The sequence below is a fragment of the Capsicum annuum genome, chromosome 4, assembly GCF_002878395.1.
Source record: "Capsicum annuum cultivar UCD-10X-F1 chromosome 4, UCD10Xv1.1, whole genome shotgun sequence".
In the NCBI taxonomy this organism is placed as follows: Eukaryota; Viridiplantae; Streptophyta; class Magnoliopsida; order Solanales; family Solanaceae; genus Capsicum; species Capsicum annuum.
The window spans coordinates 206,344,524-206,358,254 of NC_061114.1; the positions used below are offsets into that span (position 1 = coordinate 206,344,524).

Here is a 13,731-nt window from a genome sequence, read left to right on the forward strand (position 1 = left end):
TTAAAAAAATCCAGAACATCTTACTATAAGCAGATTAACTTACGTATATAAGTACTATTGAGTTTTAAACTCGTAATTACAAAACCAAATCAAAATACATAACTGTAGATATTTATATAGGTATGTATACATGATAACATCAACTCAAGGAAGATTATATCAATCCATTTATATCCAAAGTATTAATGAGCCAATCTCGAGGAGGCTTCTCTAGCACTTGAGTTGTTTTCTGTGTTACTTTGCGTATAGGCATAGTTCCAATTGGACATTCATCCTTGTTCAACAAATATTCCTCTTCCTTGAAACCACCTGAGTTGTTTGCCTTTTTTGGTTGCATAGGTTTCAATCTTTGTCTTTCCAGCTCCTTCGCGATGAAATTCACACATTGTTGTCAACCCTTCCCTGCCTTTTCACAATGATACATATTTGTGAGGATCGTTCAGATCTTGTTCATTGCCTTTTCCTCTTTGCCATATTAAGCTAAGAAATTCAGAGTGCTTTGGAATCTTAAGCTACATGAGTGCAGAGCTTGCATTCCTTATAAATTTGATTAAGTAGCTCCTTCTGGTGTTGAGCAATTCATAAAACACATTATGGTTTGTGTCTTCATCTTACTAATTTTTGCTCCTCAATTGTTGGAAAACTTACAAGTGCTTGCTGGGATAAATGTATCACTGGAACACCTGGAAGCAAGTTCAGCTCCAGCGAAGCTAGCTGTCTAACCAATTGTGCACAACGCTATATGGAAATGAGCATGATAATTGTCGAACGTTTTCAGAACATGCAATGAAGAACAATTAGCTGCATAATATGTAAATTTTCCCATTGCTTTCTGAAACTAAAATGTACTTTTGTTTTAGGTGGTAGCAATTACAATTTTCATTACCATTCTCAATAAATTTGTTGTGATTATTGATGTTAACAGATGGTCAATTTATTAACATTCTATTTAAAGTTAATAACTTCTTTGATCTTTCTTCCTTTGAAAGTCTTAATATAATCTAAAACATCAGAGCTCCCCTTCATCCTATCCATGGCATTCAAGGAAAATGGAAGGCGTTAAGGACCTCTTCCCCTAGTTAGAAAAAATGAAATAACATTTTCAAAGAAGATATATATATCCCAAAGTTTTAATTCATTCATTGAACAAAAAAGATAAATAGAAATGGTGGCTTTAGAAGAATGCCACATCATTATTCCCATATTCTTCCTCTATCTATATACGAGGCGATCTATAGATTGAATGAGGAAAAGCACAATGCAAAATGAAGTGAATTTCGCAAGGGAAGGAGCAATATCATCAGCTCTAAAAGAAATCCAAGCCATATAAGTCCATTGCAAAATGCTTTGCACCTCCCAAGGATTCACCAGATTTAAATGCCACTAATTGAAATAAGCAAAGATTTCAATAAACAAAGCCACCACTGATATAGCAAGAAAAGCTATAATAAATCTGTACAACTTCCCCCTGTACGTTGGATCTTCATCTCTCTCATTTAATAACGCAATACGTTTCTTGACAGATGCAAAAGTAGTGTACGAACTATTTCGCCATCCATGAGATACAACCAAGTCTCCTCTGTGCTTTAAGCAGGAGCACTTTAGTCAACCTTTTAGGATTAGCCGCCTTGCTCTTATCCCGAAAAGCCGGTGAATTCAAATCATTAACCTCAATTAATGAAATGCTTTTAGGATTCTCCATGGTAACAACGACAGAACTTGGCACCATTATAGTCCAAAATAGATCAAAAGGCAACAACCCCAGATGAGTAACTTGAGTAAAATGCCAACAAAATGAATATCAAGAACTCAATATGAGCTATGTAGTTGGGGCAGTAACATCCAAGTACAACAAAAAAGAACACAGTTTGATCTAAAGAAGGGTGTACTCTTTCTTAAATGGAACATGCTTTGTAAATATGAAGTCAAAGCTATAAGAGGAATATGCTTTGCAAAGTTGTGAGAAGTAGCAGAAGAAATAAAAAGAGGAAGAGAAAAGGCAAGATCAGGTGTCAGTGGAGACAAGCGTGGCACATGGAAGCTTCGGTTCTTCTTAATTTAATGTCTGCTAATAACTAATAAACATTTAGCATAGTAATGTTGTATTAGTAGTAGTTATTGTTCAAGAGGACACCAAGATAGTTACATCCTTCACTCTAAAAGAGCTCTAACCGATCCTGTTCAGTAACACTAAAAAAAACTTTTAAGCATAGATCGACTCAACTACACGTCAAATCAATCAAAATTCAGTCATTTCACCAAAATTGCACAAATTAACCCCACAAACAGGGAAAAAACTGTAAATTATACCTGCAGGGACATGATCAAGTCCAATTCCAGTACTATTAAGTGCCTGTTGAACAGAAGCAGAGATCTTAGTCATATCACCGTAAGCGGAAATCGAAAAAGGTCCACAGTAATTCATATTCACAAGCGCAAAACTTATATTCTGCACTATCGCATGAGGATCAAATTTCACCAAAATTGCACAAATTAACAACCACACAAACAGAAAAAAAAAACTGTAAATTATACCTGCAGGAACATGATCAAGTCCAATTCTAGTACTTGATAGTTTTCTATATCCCACCATACCGAAATCCTCGCCACCGAGTACAGTACCTTCGCCACACCCGATGGTTGTATCCCTCCTCCTCCGTTCCCGTTTTCGCCTGCACCGCCCATTTTTGATGAAAATAAAGCACGAATGGCGCACAAGAGCAAACTCTGGTGAGGAAAATTTTATCTTTTAGATCGTTTTTATGTTTGTCCAGAGATTAATTCCTCCATCACGATTTAAGAAAATGCCAAAGCAGGTGTAATTAAGAAAAGCCGTGAGTAGGGGGAAAGGCTGAAGATGGAGGGTTTTTGTTAAATGGTAATAATGACAAAATATAATTAATAGATTTATTTGTTAATTAAAAAAATAAATAGCAATGAATTAAAACTAAAAAATAACTCAAAAAATCAGAAAAAAATAAATATATTTATTTATCATTAAGGCATGCCACATTACCGGTCCTATGGCAGGCCTCTATTTCTCTTTTATATAGAGTTTCTTAATGAATATGCTAATTAAAATATTAATTTACTTAATCTATATGTCAAGTAAAAATATATCAATTAAAATTGATCGAGGGAGTATGCTTGAGTAATCAGCGGACCAAATAGTAATTCTCCCTCCTCTTTTTTACTCGTATTTTTCTTCTACTCGTGCTCAAAAAGATGAAACGTGAAAATATCTCCCCGCCCTACGACTTATAAATACCGGATTTCCTTGGCGCCATTCCATTTCGAATCTTCTTCATTCTCATTTCTCACAGACTCGACGTTCAACAACTGAGAGAAAATCGCAGAAGACGATCGCTCCGACGTTCCTTTCTCCACAATTTTCTTCTCCGATACAGCATTTTCCTCAACACAGAAACTCAAAGCTAAGTTCACGGTGCCAATCGCTTGAATTTTTTTCGACTTCTAGGGTTAAAATCCTTGTTTTGTGATCAATAAGGCCACAAAATTAATGTCGTAGGATTTGTACTTCGTGTTCGTGTATGTAGGGGAATTCGGAAAGTATTTGCGTTTGATTAGAAAAAATGAGCAAACTTTTAGGATTATCAGGCATGAAAGGCCATGATCACTTCAAATCGCTATCAGGATCTGGTTTAGGAGCTGCGAAATCAAAGTCGATAAATCCGCGCATGTCTTCTGATATGGTTTCTACTGGAAGTTTTGCGAATTTGAAGCTTACAGCAGGTAGTATTTTGATGTGTTAGGTTTCTAAATTTTGTGAGGATATTGATGCATTTGATTGTAAATTGCTTATGTTTTTTCTGTCGTTTCCAGAGAAATTGGTGAAGGAGCAAGCTTCTGCTAAAACTGATCTTCAATTGGCGGTAAATTGGTTGAACTTTTCAAATCGAACACAAATTCATAGTTTTGTGTTTGTGTGTGTGCCATAGATTCAGCTATCAGGTGTAGTAGGCTTATACAGAAAAAAAGGCCTCTGTATGTTCATATAACTGCTATTAGGTTTCATGTTTAATTTGAAACTCAATACTCAATAATTTCACTTGTTTTCTGACTATGTGCTATCATAATATAGAGCTCTAAATTGAAGAAGTTGACTGAAGATGTTCGTATGCTAGAAGAAAAGTTGCAAAATGCATATAATGAAAATGCTAAGTTGAAAGTGAAGCAGAAAGAAGATGAGAAGCTATGGAAAGGACTGGAATCTAAATTTTCTTCAACAAAGACCTTGTGTGATCAGCTAACTGAAACCTTACAGCACTTAGCTGGTGTGGTTCAGGATGGTATGTAAGCGGAATTTTCCTTTGAAAAAATTCCAGATGCAAAGCAGATGGAACAATCTTTTCTAGCTTTTTAGTATTAATTATTTGATTGTGCACTTGACTTTACAGCTGAGAAAGACAAGGCATCTCTTGAAGATAAACAATCTGCAACTTCTGTTGTTATTGATAACTTGCAAGACAACATGAATGCCCTCTATTTGAGGTTGGAATCCTCCGAAGAAACTGTTAGAAATTGTAAGTTAATAAATGCTCTATTGTGCAATATGTTTTATCCCCAATTGAGAAATTCTAAGTAGTCAGAAACCATATCCCTCCTGAATAACTAGAGATTTATGCTTCTTATATTAATGTTTATAATTTCCTAACATGTTTTTGGGCTGTTACTAAAGGTAAAACGGAGCTGAATGAACTTCGTATCGAGAAGGAGAAAATGGGGAACTGTTTCAGGGCTGAACAGAGCAAATGCATCAGTGTAATTGAGGAGAAAGGTAAATAGCTATGATCCAAGAGCTTTTGTTCTTGCACCTCAACTTTCCAGAATAGCAGATGCTGCGTAAAAAATTAGCTCTACCGTCTGCATCAGCAAGCTAATCCCCTCTTTTTTTTGGTTTCTTTATTTTAGTTCTGTTGTCTTTCAAATCCCATTGCCTTTGGTTGAATTCAATATGGACTTCACTGAAAAAATTTACTTAAGCAGCTCAAGTTCTATTTACTTTTATTACATGCAGTCGATTTGTTCGTAAACAATCTACGTCTGACTGCTCTTAATTACATAAGAAAGCTCGTAGACTGGTCTGTAGCTTTAAAAATGCCAAAGTAGTTTCTCCTTTTTAAACCAAGGGGTTGAAATTCAAGTCTTTTTTGAGAGTATTAACTGTTGAGTCCCACATCATTTGTGGGATGGATACTTGGGCATCCTCACCTCATGAGCTACCTATTCTGGTTTAGTTAGGCCCAAAGTCCATTTTCTTATCATGACATTAAAGAGACAGAGGTCCTAGATTCGAATCTCACGCTCCCATTAATTTTTTAAAAAAATTCCACATGCTTTAGCCCATGAAAAATAATCTGGCCTGATCATGAGGGGGCATATTGAAGAGATAATTTAGTAAAAAAAGTGCTCTCTCTCGGAAAGCTTAAACTTTTAGTTGAGGTGGTCACACACTTCAACGATAACATCTCTTTTTTATGTTACGCTGCAACTGAAACTGTTCACCGTGTTTGGAAACAGTTCATTTGACATCTGTCATTTGACGTTCTTCTCTATCCATTAGAGTTCATGCTGTGCTCTTTAAGATTCTTTTATTAATAAACTTATCAGAGTCTTAGTTTCTCCAAAAGAGGTGTTAGCTCTTTTGGAGCATTTACCTTGTTAATCAAAAAGGAAAAGTTTTCTTCTTGTGCTTCATTCTGTCTCACAAATGTCCTACTACTGACATAGATCTAAACATCTCTATTTTTTGTGCTGAGTTTACACTTGGTAACCTTCTCAGTTCTAAATATTTTTCTCCTTTTATTTACTTGTTTCTTTTAATGATTCATAAGATGCCATGATCAAGGAGTTTGAAGCTACTGTAGCAGTTAATGGACTTGCAGTGGAAAATTTGAAGTCTAAGTTGGAAAAATTACATCTTGAATCAAGATTAAAAGAAGATGAACTGGAGGACTTGAGAACTGCCAAAAACAATTTGGAGAAAGAAAAGAGTGATCTTGTATCTAAAAATAGCGACTTCGCTAAACAATTAGATACATCACTTCAGGAGATAAAGAACCTTAATGAGTTTGTGAATGAAATGTTGGTGAAATTTACTGATTTGGATAGCCAAAGTATTGCCTTTGCGGAGAAGATTATTCAGCTCAATGCTTTATTTGACTCTGGTTTTGAAATGATGAGAGAGAAGGGGGAACTTGCTGCTCGGCATGCTCAACAAAAGTTGGGCAAGCTTCAGGATCAATATACAAGCATTACATCAGAGAAAAATGCTCTACAGTTGGCCAATACGGACTTGAAGGATAAAGTTTTCGCACTTCAGAAAGAGCAAGAACATGCAATGGTGCAGCACGCTGAAGAATCCCGTTTAGCAGAAGATCAAATTAGAAAATTGGAGTCTGAAAGAGAAGTGCTTCTTTCCAAGAAGATGGAGATGGAACTGCTGATTAGCAAGCTGCAGGAAAATATTGTCACTTTATCAGATAATTCAAAACTATCAGAGAATGAAATGGTCAATTCTTCTCACAAGATATTCATGCCTAGTAGTAGTGTCTGATTAAACATAACAAGCTCAATTTTCATATCTTGCAGCAAAATTTATCATTGAAACTCTCCGAGATGGAAACAGAGAACAAAGATCATACTGGAAAGCTTGAATCAGACCTGCAGAAAAAGGAAGATGAAATTCATCTTTTACGCAAGGAAATTGACAATTACACAGAAACCGTGGATTCACTGGAGAAGCATGTTACAGAGATTAACAGTAAGTTGGAGGAGAAAGATCAGCTTGTTCAGGAACTTCAGGACAGGGAGAAACAGTTGGAAGCTGAGAGAGAAAAGGTTTTTTCTATGGATACATTTGGTTCTACGAATCCTACTATAGCCAATACAATGTGTTTAAATGACCAGTGTTTTGCACCTTGTTGCAGATTCAGACATCTTTGCTTGCTGCTGAAAGCAAGCTCGCCGAATCTAAAAAGCAGTATGATCAGATGTTAGAAAGCAAACAGCTAGAACTTTCTAGACATCTAAAGGAATTATCTCAGAAAAATGATCAGGTTAACTATAAAATATTTGTTCTGTTGTTTTCTCTGTACTTGTTTTCTCCTATCCTACAAGTTACACTCGTAAGATCTTCCTCAGGCCATCAGTGACATCCGTAGGAGGTATGACTTGGAGAAGTTGGAAAGTGTCGATCTAGAGAAGGAGAAGGTAGCTACTAAATTCTTACACTAAAAGACATTTTACTGGAAAAATATTGTTTGCCTTCCGCTTTATTTATTTTCTTCAGGCTGAAAAAATCATTGGGGAGATGGAAAGGAATTGTGAATCAAAGCTGTTGGAATGCAGAGACGAATCTAAGCAGAAGTTGAAGCGTTTACAGGAAGAAAATGCTAATTTGGTATGTCTGGGAAAGGATGCACAGTTACCGTTTACATCTTTAGGATCATGAAATCTTCGTTTCTTAGGAATTCCAAATTCACAGTCTAATTATTCTACTTATCCTTCTTTCAATGTCATTCTTTGCACACAGTTCAGTTTTTTCTGTGTGTATTCTAGTTCGACTCCTGACAAGTATTATTGTGCAGTTGCATTGAAGTTCAATATTCTTTCATGATTCTCACGCTTATTTTGTAAGGATGTAGGGAAATTCTTGCGAATGATGATCTTTATCTAAAAGTTCTTTTTGTCATTTATTGGAGTTAATGGATTTCTCATGATTCTCTACAAAAATGGATTCAGGATCTAAACAGCTTTTCAAGGCTTGAAATGATGTTTAAGGCTCAAACGTGATTTTTTGAGTTGTTTGTTATGAGGAATCACAATTCTGAGCCGGCTACTAGAATGTGATATTTTCACGCTTTTGTTGAAGTGACCTTCTTCAAGGCAGCTTTGCCCAAAATTGAACTCTATTTAATTTCCTAAATAACCTTCTCTCTTGCTAAAGAATGAAAATATTTAGAGGAATTTGATATGATGAACTTACAATCAGCTAGTATCATCATCTAATAAATTAAAAGATTATTAGACTAATCCCGTTTGTTACATCTAATGGATTCTATTTTGCCACCATGTATCCGGATGGGCAGTTAGACTAAGTATGCTTCCTCAGAGACATAAAACCTTCTGTTTACTTAGTAATGTAGTCAGATAAAACTCCAACATTTCTTGGGCTTCGAAGACACAAGTTTGTGAACAATGTTGAAAACAGACTCCATTTAGCCTGTAGCTGAAGCATTTTGCCACAGGTATGTCATATTCAGCAAGAGCACAGCAAGAAGGAAATGTGTCTTGTTGCCAGTCACAACGACGAGCTAAAACGTGCTCAACTTCAGTATGAAAGTGAATTGAGAGAGGTAAACTCTTTTAAGTGTAGTTTTTTGTCTTAGCTCATTATTCTGCATGTATGTTGCCGTATTAGCTGATGTGTGATATTTATCTCAGAAAACAAATTCAATGAGGAATGAGTTTCAATCTCAGTTAAGAGATCTGAGACTTGAGCATGAGGATGACTGCAGAAGACTGCAGGAGGAGTTGGATATGCAGAAGTCTAAAGTATGTTCTAATTGATTTTCTGTTCACATCAAATTTTTGTCTCATTGTAGTATTCACGTCTTATCTTAGGAGGAGCAACAGAGGGCTCTTTTGCAATTGCAGTGGAAAGTAATGGGAAATAATCCAGAGGAGGAAGAAGTGACTTCAAAGAAGGTTTGACTCTTATTCATTAGATAGATGCACAGAGGTCCCCACCCACCCACCCCCACCCCCATTCCAAAACCCTCTTGCACACCCTGCCACAAGAGGGAAGAAAGATTCCTATTCTCTGTTTCTATTGTGGATACATTCTGATTTAATAAATACTTCGTGAAGATATAAATTTGGTTATCAAAGCTTATTGTAGTATATTAATGAACTATGTAACTGTCTCTAATCTAACCACATAGCTATGCATTGTCATTGCTGTTGAAACACTAGCATATTACATATAAATCTGCTGATTGATCAGTTATTAATTTATATATACAAATAAATTATTTTCCTCCCAGGCTCCCATATTAGGCAACACTTTTTGTTTATTTTAGGTAAAGATACTTTCATATCAGGTAAAACTGTAACTGCATTTTTTTATTTTTTGTGTTTAATGGTTAAACTTTTATCTTCTAATCTGTATCATGCTGATCACCGAGTTCAACTAGTTTATTCGTTCCCTGAAATCCTATATGACTGGCTCAAACATGAGAACAAATGGAAAAGACTCCAAAAGTTTACCTACGATAGAAATTTGACAACTATATTTCTGATCTGAAACTGAAGGTGATGGGGAAGGATCAATCTGATTGCTACTTGAGGGGATTCTGAACACATTAAATAAAGCCAATTTGGTTAATAATCTAACTTCAACCATCATTGCTGAAAATTTGTGAAATTTGCAGAACTATTCTTGCTCGGTGACCAAAAGAAACCAACCTGATAGTGTCAAAAGGAGCCAGCTTGCACCTGAGAGAGTTGAAGCCAAGGATGTGGTAAACATGCAAAGCAACAGATCATTCTGGTTTCCTTTCAATTTTCTAAACTTAGCCTGCTGATTTTAGCTTATGTTTTAATAATTTGGTAGGGTTCACATTATCTGGTAGGAAGTCAAACACCTGTATCAAATTTGTTGAGGAAAGTGGAGCAAGCGAATACTGGAAATCTGCCTAAACATAGTAGGAAGGTAAGAGGCTAACTGCAGTTATAGGTAACCCAGACAATTTGGTTTAATTAGTTTTCTGCTAAATTAGTTTGAGAATAAGTAGCAGTGCACTTAGTTCTGTAGAATGAGATAGCTGATGCCTTATCGCGGAGCATGCAACTCAGATTTATTATGAATTCATTCTGCATTAGATAATTGATATCTAGCATCTGGCTTACACTCTGATTTCATCCCCTTCTTTGTAGAGATACCTTTTTAAGATCTGGATGGTTAACTCAGCAATTAGCCTTTTCAGTTTATATTGACAGACATCTGAATTGGTCTACATGTCCTATCTCACTGCTTCTCCTCACTTTGTAAATTCCAGGTGACCCATCATGAGTATGAAGTTGAAACCACAAATGGCAGAACAATCACGAAACGAAGAAAAACAAAAAGCACAGTCATGTTTGATGTATGTAAAATATACTGGTTGTCGTTACCTGATTCCAGTATGTCAGTTACTAGACTACTGGCCTGCCAATTTATATTATGAGTCTAACTTTAATGTTACTGTATTATGAAAGGATTCATCAAAGCACAAGAAGAAAAGGACACCAAAGGTGAAGACTCCCAGAGAGGTTATCGGGGTATGGCTCATTCATTTTCCTGCTTTCTGTTCACTTGCCATCATTACCAGATTCTTCCAGTATATTGAAGTCACTACGTGTCATTATCCTACTATGCCAGTGTTTAAATAAGTTTTAACTTTTATATTCCTGAATTATAAAAGGGTCCATTGAAGCACGATTAAAAAGGAGACACCAAAATTAAGAACACCCCGCCCCCCTCCCCCAGACGTTATAAACGATATGAACCATTATTTGACCTGTTATGTTTTCACTTCTATTCATGGTCCTTCGTACCTTAATCTAAGTGAACAACATGTCTCCTTTGGAGTGGTGCCTTGAGAGCTTAACTAGTTAAAAGAGTAACAAGAGACAGACAAATCACCTTACTTGAACTTAACTCGTTCTAACATCTGCTACTTAATTTTGATGCAGGGTATTAAAGGAGGTCATCCAAAACCTGCAAATATAGGTGATTTGTTCTCAGAAGGATCTCTGAATCCATATGCTGATGATCCCTATGCATTTGATTAGAGGTATTATCAGTCATTCTGATTGCAGAAACCTGAGAAATAAAGCTTTATATTTCTTCTTGTCATGCTGTGCTGTACACTATCAATCAGCTCCCAGTGCACTCAATAATTTGTCTATCTAAAGATACAGCTACCAAGAGAATACAGGTCTGAGCAAACATTTTTTTCACTACTTAGAAGCAAGAATAAAGTTTTATTTTCCTCTGATTGCAGAAACCTTTCAGAAATAATAATTTGCCTTCTTCCAGCCATAACTGTGCTGTACACTATCAATCAGCCTGCACTGCATCCAATAACCTCTCCCCCCCATCTGTAAATATATAGCTACACAGTTTTCAGCAGACATTATATGTAACTTGTTAGAAGAATAAAATAGTAACTATTTTATGTGCTTTTGCAGCTTTACCAGGAGTGTCAATAAAATCTGATTCACTTCTGTTATTATATCTTATGTTTGTATTTTCTTTGGCTTCTTGCCACATGCATCACATCCTTGTTTAGTTTCTTGCTTCTATCAGTGTTTCAGGTTGATAATATTATATGGTAAAACTCTTAATTATTAATTTTATCCTTTCTCAGGTGAAGAAGGGTACTTCTCCAGAGTGCTTATCTGAAGTGAACTCTTAAACCTGTAAATTCGTGCATGCTGATTCTTTGACGGTTGGCATATATTTGTCTGTTTCTTGTATAGCATGGAATATAATCTTCTCTCGGGGAAAAAATGAAAAAAAAAAATGTAAAGCATTGCAATGAGTATGTGAAGAAACTGTGGGGGAAATAACGTGATTAGAGCTCAATGGGAGAGGAAGTGCACCAGTGAATTCACCAGCCGCTTAGAACTACGTATATTTTTTGTTCTGTACTTTCCAAACTGTATAAAGATTAGCTTTAATTGTACTTAAGCACGTATATTTTTTGTTCTGTACTTTCCAAACTGTATAAAGATTAGCTTTGATTGTACTTAAGCTTTGGTTGCTGGTTTAGCAGACCACGTGGAGATTCCATTAGATTAGTAAAACTAACGCACAAAGCCACCATCCCCACCGTCTTCCCAACATATGTCCCAAGGAAACACTAGAATCAAATAACAAATACTCTCTTTGCTCCAATTTATGTTACATCTTTAGTTTTTTTGAGTCCCAAAATGAATGGCATCCATTTAATCTTTAAGAAAGTCACACAAATATCTATAGTTTACTTTAGAATTTAGATCATTGGTTTAAAGTATTTCTTTACTGTTTTTTATAGTCAAACACCTTTTACCTAACGGAGGGAATGTAGCATGATAAAAAAAATTCAAAAATTGTTTATTTTGAAATCGTCCTATGTAGCATTTTGGAAGAAAAAACAAAACAAAAATTATAGTAACTGTTGAACGTTGCCATCACTCAACTAACTACCTTACTTTCTGGAGTTGTAATAGGATAAATTATAGCCTCATCCTTGAGGTCCTCACGGTCACTTGACTTGCCTTTGCTTTTTTTAATGTGCGGGGTGCTTTCTTTTGGGTTAGAGTAGATATAACTTGAGAAGGAGTATAACATTTTAGTCCAGTAACTATGACAAACTCCTTCCAACCAAAACAAATAGGTATGCCACAGTAATTTATTCATACCTCATCCACCTTGTCTTTGTTTTCACACACAAACCTACACTTGAGAAGATCGTATACCATTTTCATCTGGAAACGAGTATTGTTGTCCTCTGGCAAATCAAGATATTGCCCAAAAGCAGCTGTCCCTGAAATAGGCATTCAATTTTTGTTCTCGAAGTATTTTTCTGAAGGCGTTGAAAGATTTTCCCATGGCTGACTTAACCACGAAATCCCCCGTTAAATCTGTGGCACCATCGCACTGCATTCTCACAGGATAACGATCAATACTGAAGGTTTTGACCAACTCTTCGGCGAAAGGGCTATTAGCATTTGGATCATCTCTTTTGAGACATTCCTCCTCCCCATGTTCATTATCTTCTGTTCCTGGTTGAGATAACGCTTGTAAAGCAAGCACATAGAGTGGTGGATATAGTTGAGCTGCTGCACTTGTTCCTTTACTTGGACTTGATTCGGTTTTTTTTCTTTTTGAAGCCATATTATCTTAAATTAACAGGAACATAAAATAGATTATAATTGATTAATGCAAAATTAAAAAAGGATAACAGTAAATCTAACGTGCACAACAGTTAAAAAAAATAGTTCCAACAGAAAACACTTTTGTTGCACCAGGTATATTATCTGTTACAACATATAATCAACCTGTTGCAACGGATGAGTAAATCGTTGGAAACAATAAAAATAGATCTCTAATCTGTTCGACCCGGATGCAACGGATGAGTAAACCGTTGGAAACAATAAAAACAGATCATTAATTTGTTGCACCAGGTATGTTATTTGATGCAACATATAACCAACCGTTGCAACAAATGAGCAAACCATTGGAAACCATAAAACAGATCACTAATCTGTTGCACCAGGTATTTTTTTTTATGCAACATATAACCAACCTGTTGCAACGAATGAGTAATCCGTTGGAAATCATAAAAACATATCACTAATCTGCTGCACCAGGTTTGTTATCTGTTGCAACATATAAATGACCTGTTGCAATGGATGAGTAATCCGTTGGAAACAATAAAAACAGATCACTGATCTATTGCACTAGGTATTTTATCTGTTGTAACATATAACTGACCTGTCGCAATGATGAGTAAACCTTTGGAGAGAATAAAAACAGTTCACTGAACTGTTGAAACATATCACTTATCTGTTGGATCAATATTGTTTAGATTTCTTCCAAACAGGACCATAAAAACAGATCACTAATCTGTTGCACCAGGTTTGTTATCTGTTGCAACATATAAATGACCTGTTGCAACG

The 13,731-nt window shown here is 35.8% G+C and overlaps 2 protein-coding genes across 5 annotated transcripts; one reads left to right on the forward strand and one right to left on the reverse strand.

Moving 5' to 3' along the window:
* On the reverse strand, nt 1-2,900 carry LOC107867513. Of its 3 annotated transcripts, none has more exons than XR_007054573.1 (3): nt 2,536-2,898; nt 2,311-2,353; nt 1-738 (listed from the first exon to the last, which is right to left on the reverse strand). XR_007054573.1 is itself a non-coding variant. In XM_047410942.1 (3 exons), the coding sequence occupies exons 1-3, from the start codon at nt 2,683-2,685 to the stop codon at nt 270-272; spliced, it is 330 nt and encodes a 109-aa protein (XP_047266898.1). In that variant the 5' UTR covers nt 2,686-2,900; the 3' UTR covers nt 1-269. The 3 variants fall into 3 exon arrangements, 2 of the variants coding, with proteins under 2 accessions (XP_047266898.1, XP_016569271.2); XM_047410942.1 differs by having other exon boundaries at nt 1-406; nt 2,536-2,900; XM_016713785.2 differs by lacking the exon at nt 1-738 and adding an exon at nt 1,119-1,773 and having other exon boundaries at nt 2,536-2,888.
* A 228-nt stretch (nt 2,901-3,128) lies between these two features.
* Nucleotides 3,129-11,847, forward strand: LOC107867514 (synaptonemal complex protein 1). 2 transcript variants are annotated; one of them, XM_016713786.2, is made up of 19 exons: nt 3,129-3,753; nt 3,844-3,893; nt 4,103-4,310; nt 4,419-4,544; nt 4,700-4,798; nt 5,856-6,532; nt 6,613-6,861; nt 6,951-7,079; nt 7,165-7,233; nt 7,313-7,423; nt 8,271-8,378; nt 8,467-8,577; nt 8,647-8,730; nt 9,456-9,545; nt 9,638-9,736; nt 10,083-10,169; nt 10,282-10,344; nt 10,759-10,859; nt 11,436-11,847. In XM_016713786.2, the coding sequence occupies exons 1-18, from the start codon at nt 3,594-3,596 to the stop codon at nt 10,855-10,857; spliced, it is 2,619 nt and encodes an 872-aa protein (XP_016569272.2). In that variant the 5' UTR covers nt 3,129-3,593; the 3' UTR covers nt 10,858-10,859; nt 11,436-11,847. The 2 variants fall into 2 exon arrangements, with proteins under 2 accessions (XP_016569272.2, XP_016569273.2); XM_016713787.2 differs by lacking the exon at nt 3,129-3,753 and having other exon boundaries at nt 3,844-3,972.
* Nucleotides 11,848-13,731: the final 1,884 nt, after the last annotated feature.

Coding starts and splice junctions, on each gene's coding strand:
- LOC107867513 (XM_016713785.2), bottom strand. CDS start 2,685: ATGGGCGGTGCAGGCGAAAACGGGAACGGAGGAGGAGGGATACAACCA. Junction 2,354..2,535: donor ACTTGATCATGTTCCTGCAG/GTATAATTTACA, acceptor TCTGTTCAACAG/GCACTTAATAGTACTGGAAT. Junction 1,774..2,310: donor ACTTGATCATGTCCCTGCAG/GTATAATTTACA, acceptor ATTTTACTCAAG/TTACTCATCTGGGGTTGTTG.
- LOC107867514 (XM_016713786.2), top strand. CDS start 3,594: ATGAGCAAACTTTTAGGATTATCAGGCATGAAAGGCCATGATCACTTC. Junction 8,379..8,466: donor ATGAAAGTGAATTGAGAGAG/GTAAACTCTTTT, acceptor TATTTATCTCAG/AAAACAAATTCAATGAGGAA. Junction 9,737..10,082: donor TGCCTAAACATAGTAGGAAG/GTAAGAGGCTAA, acceptor TGTAAATTCCAG/GTGACCCATCATGAGTATGA.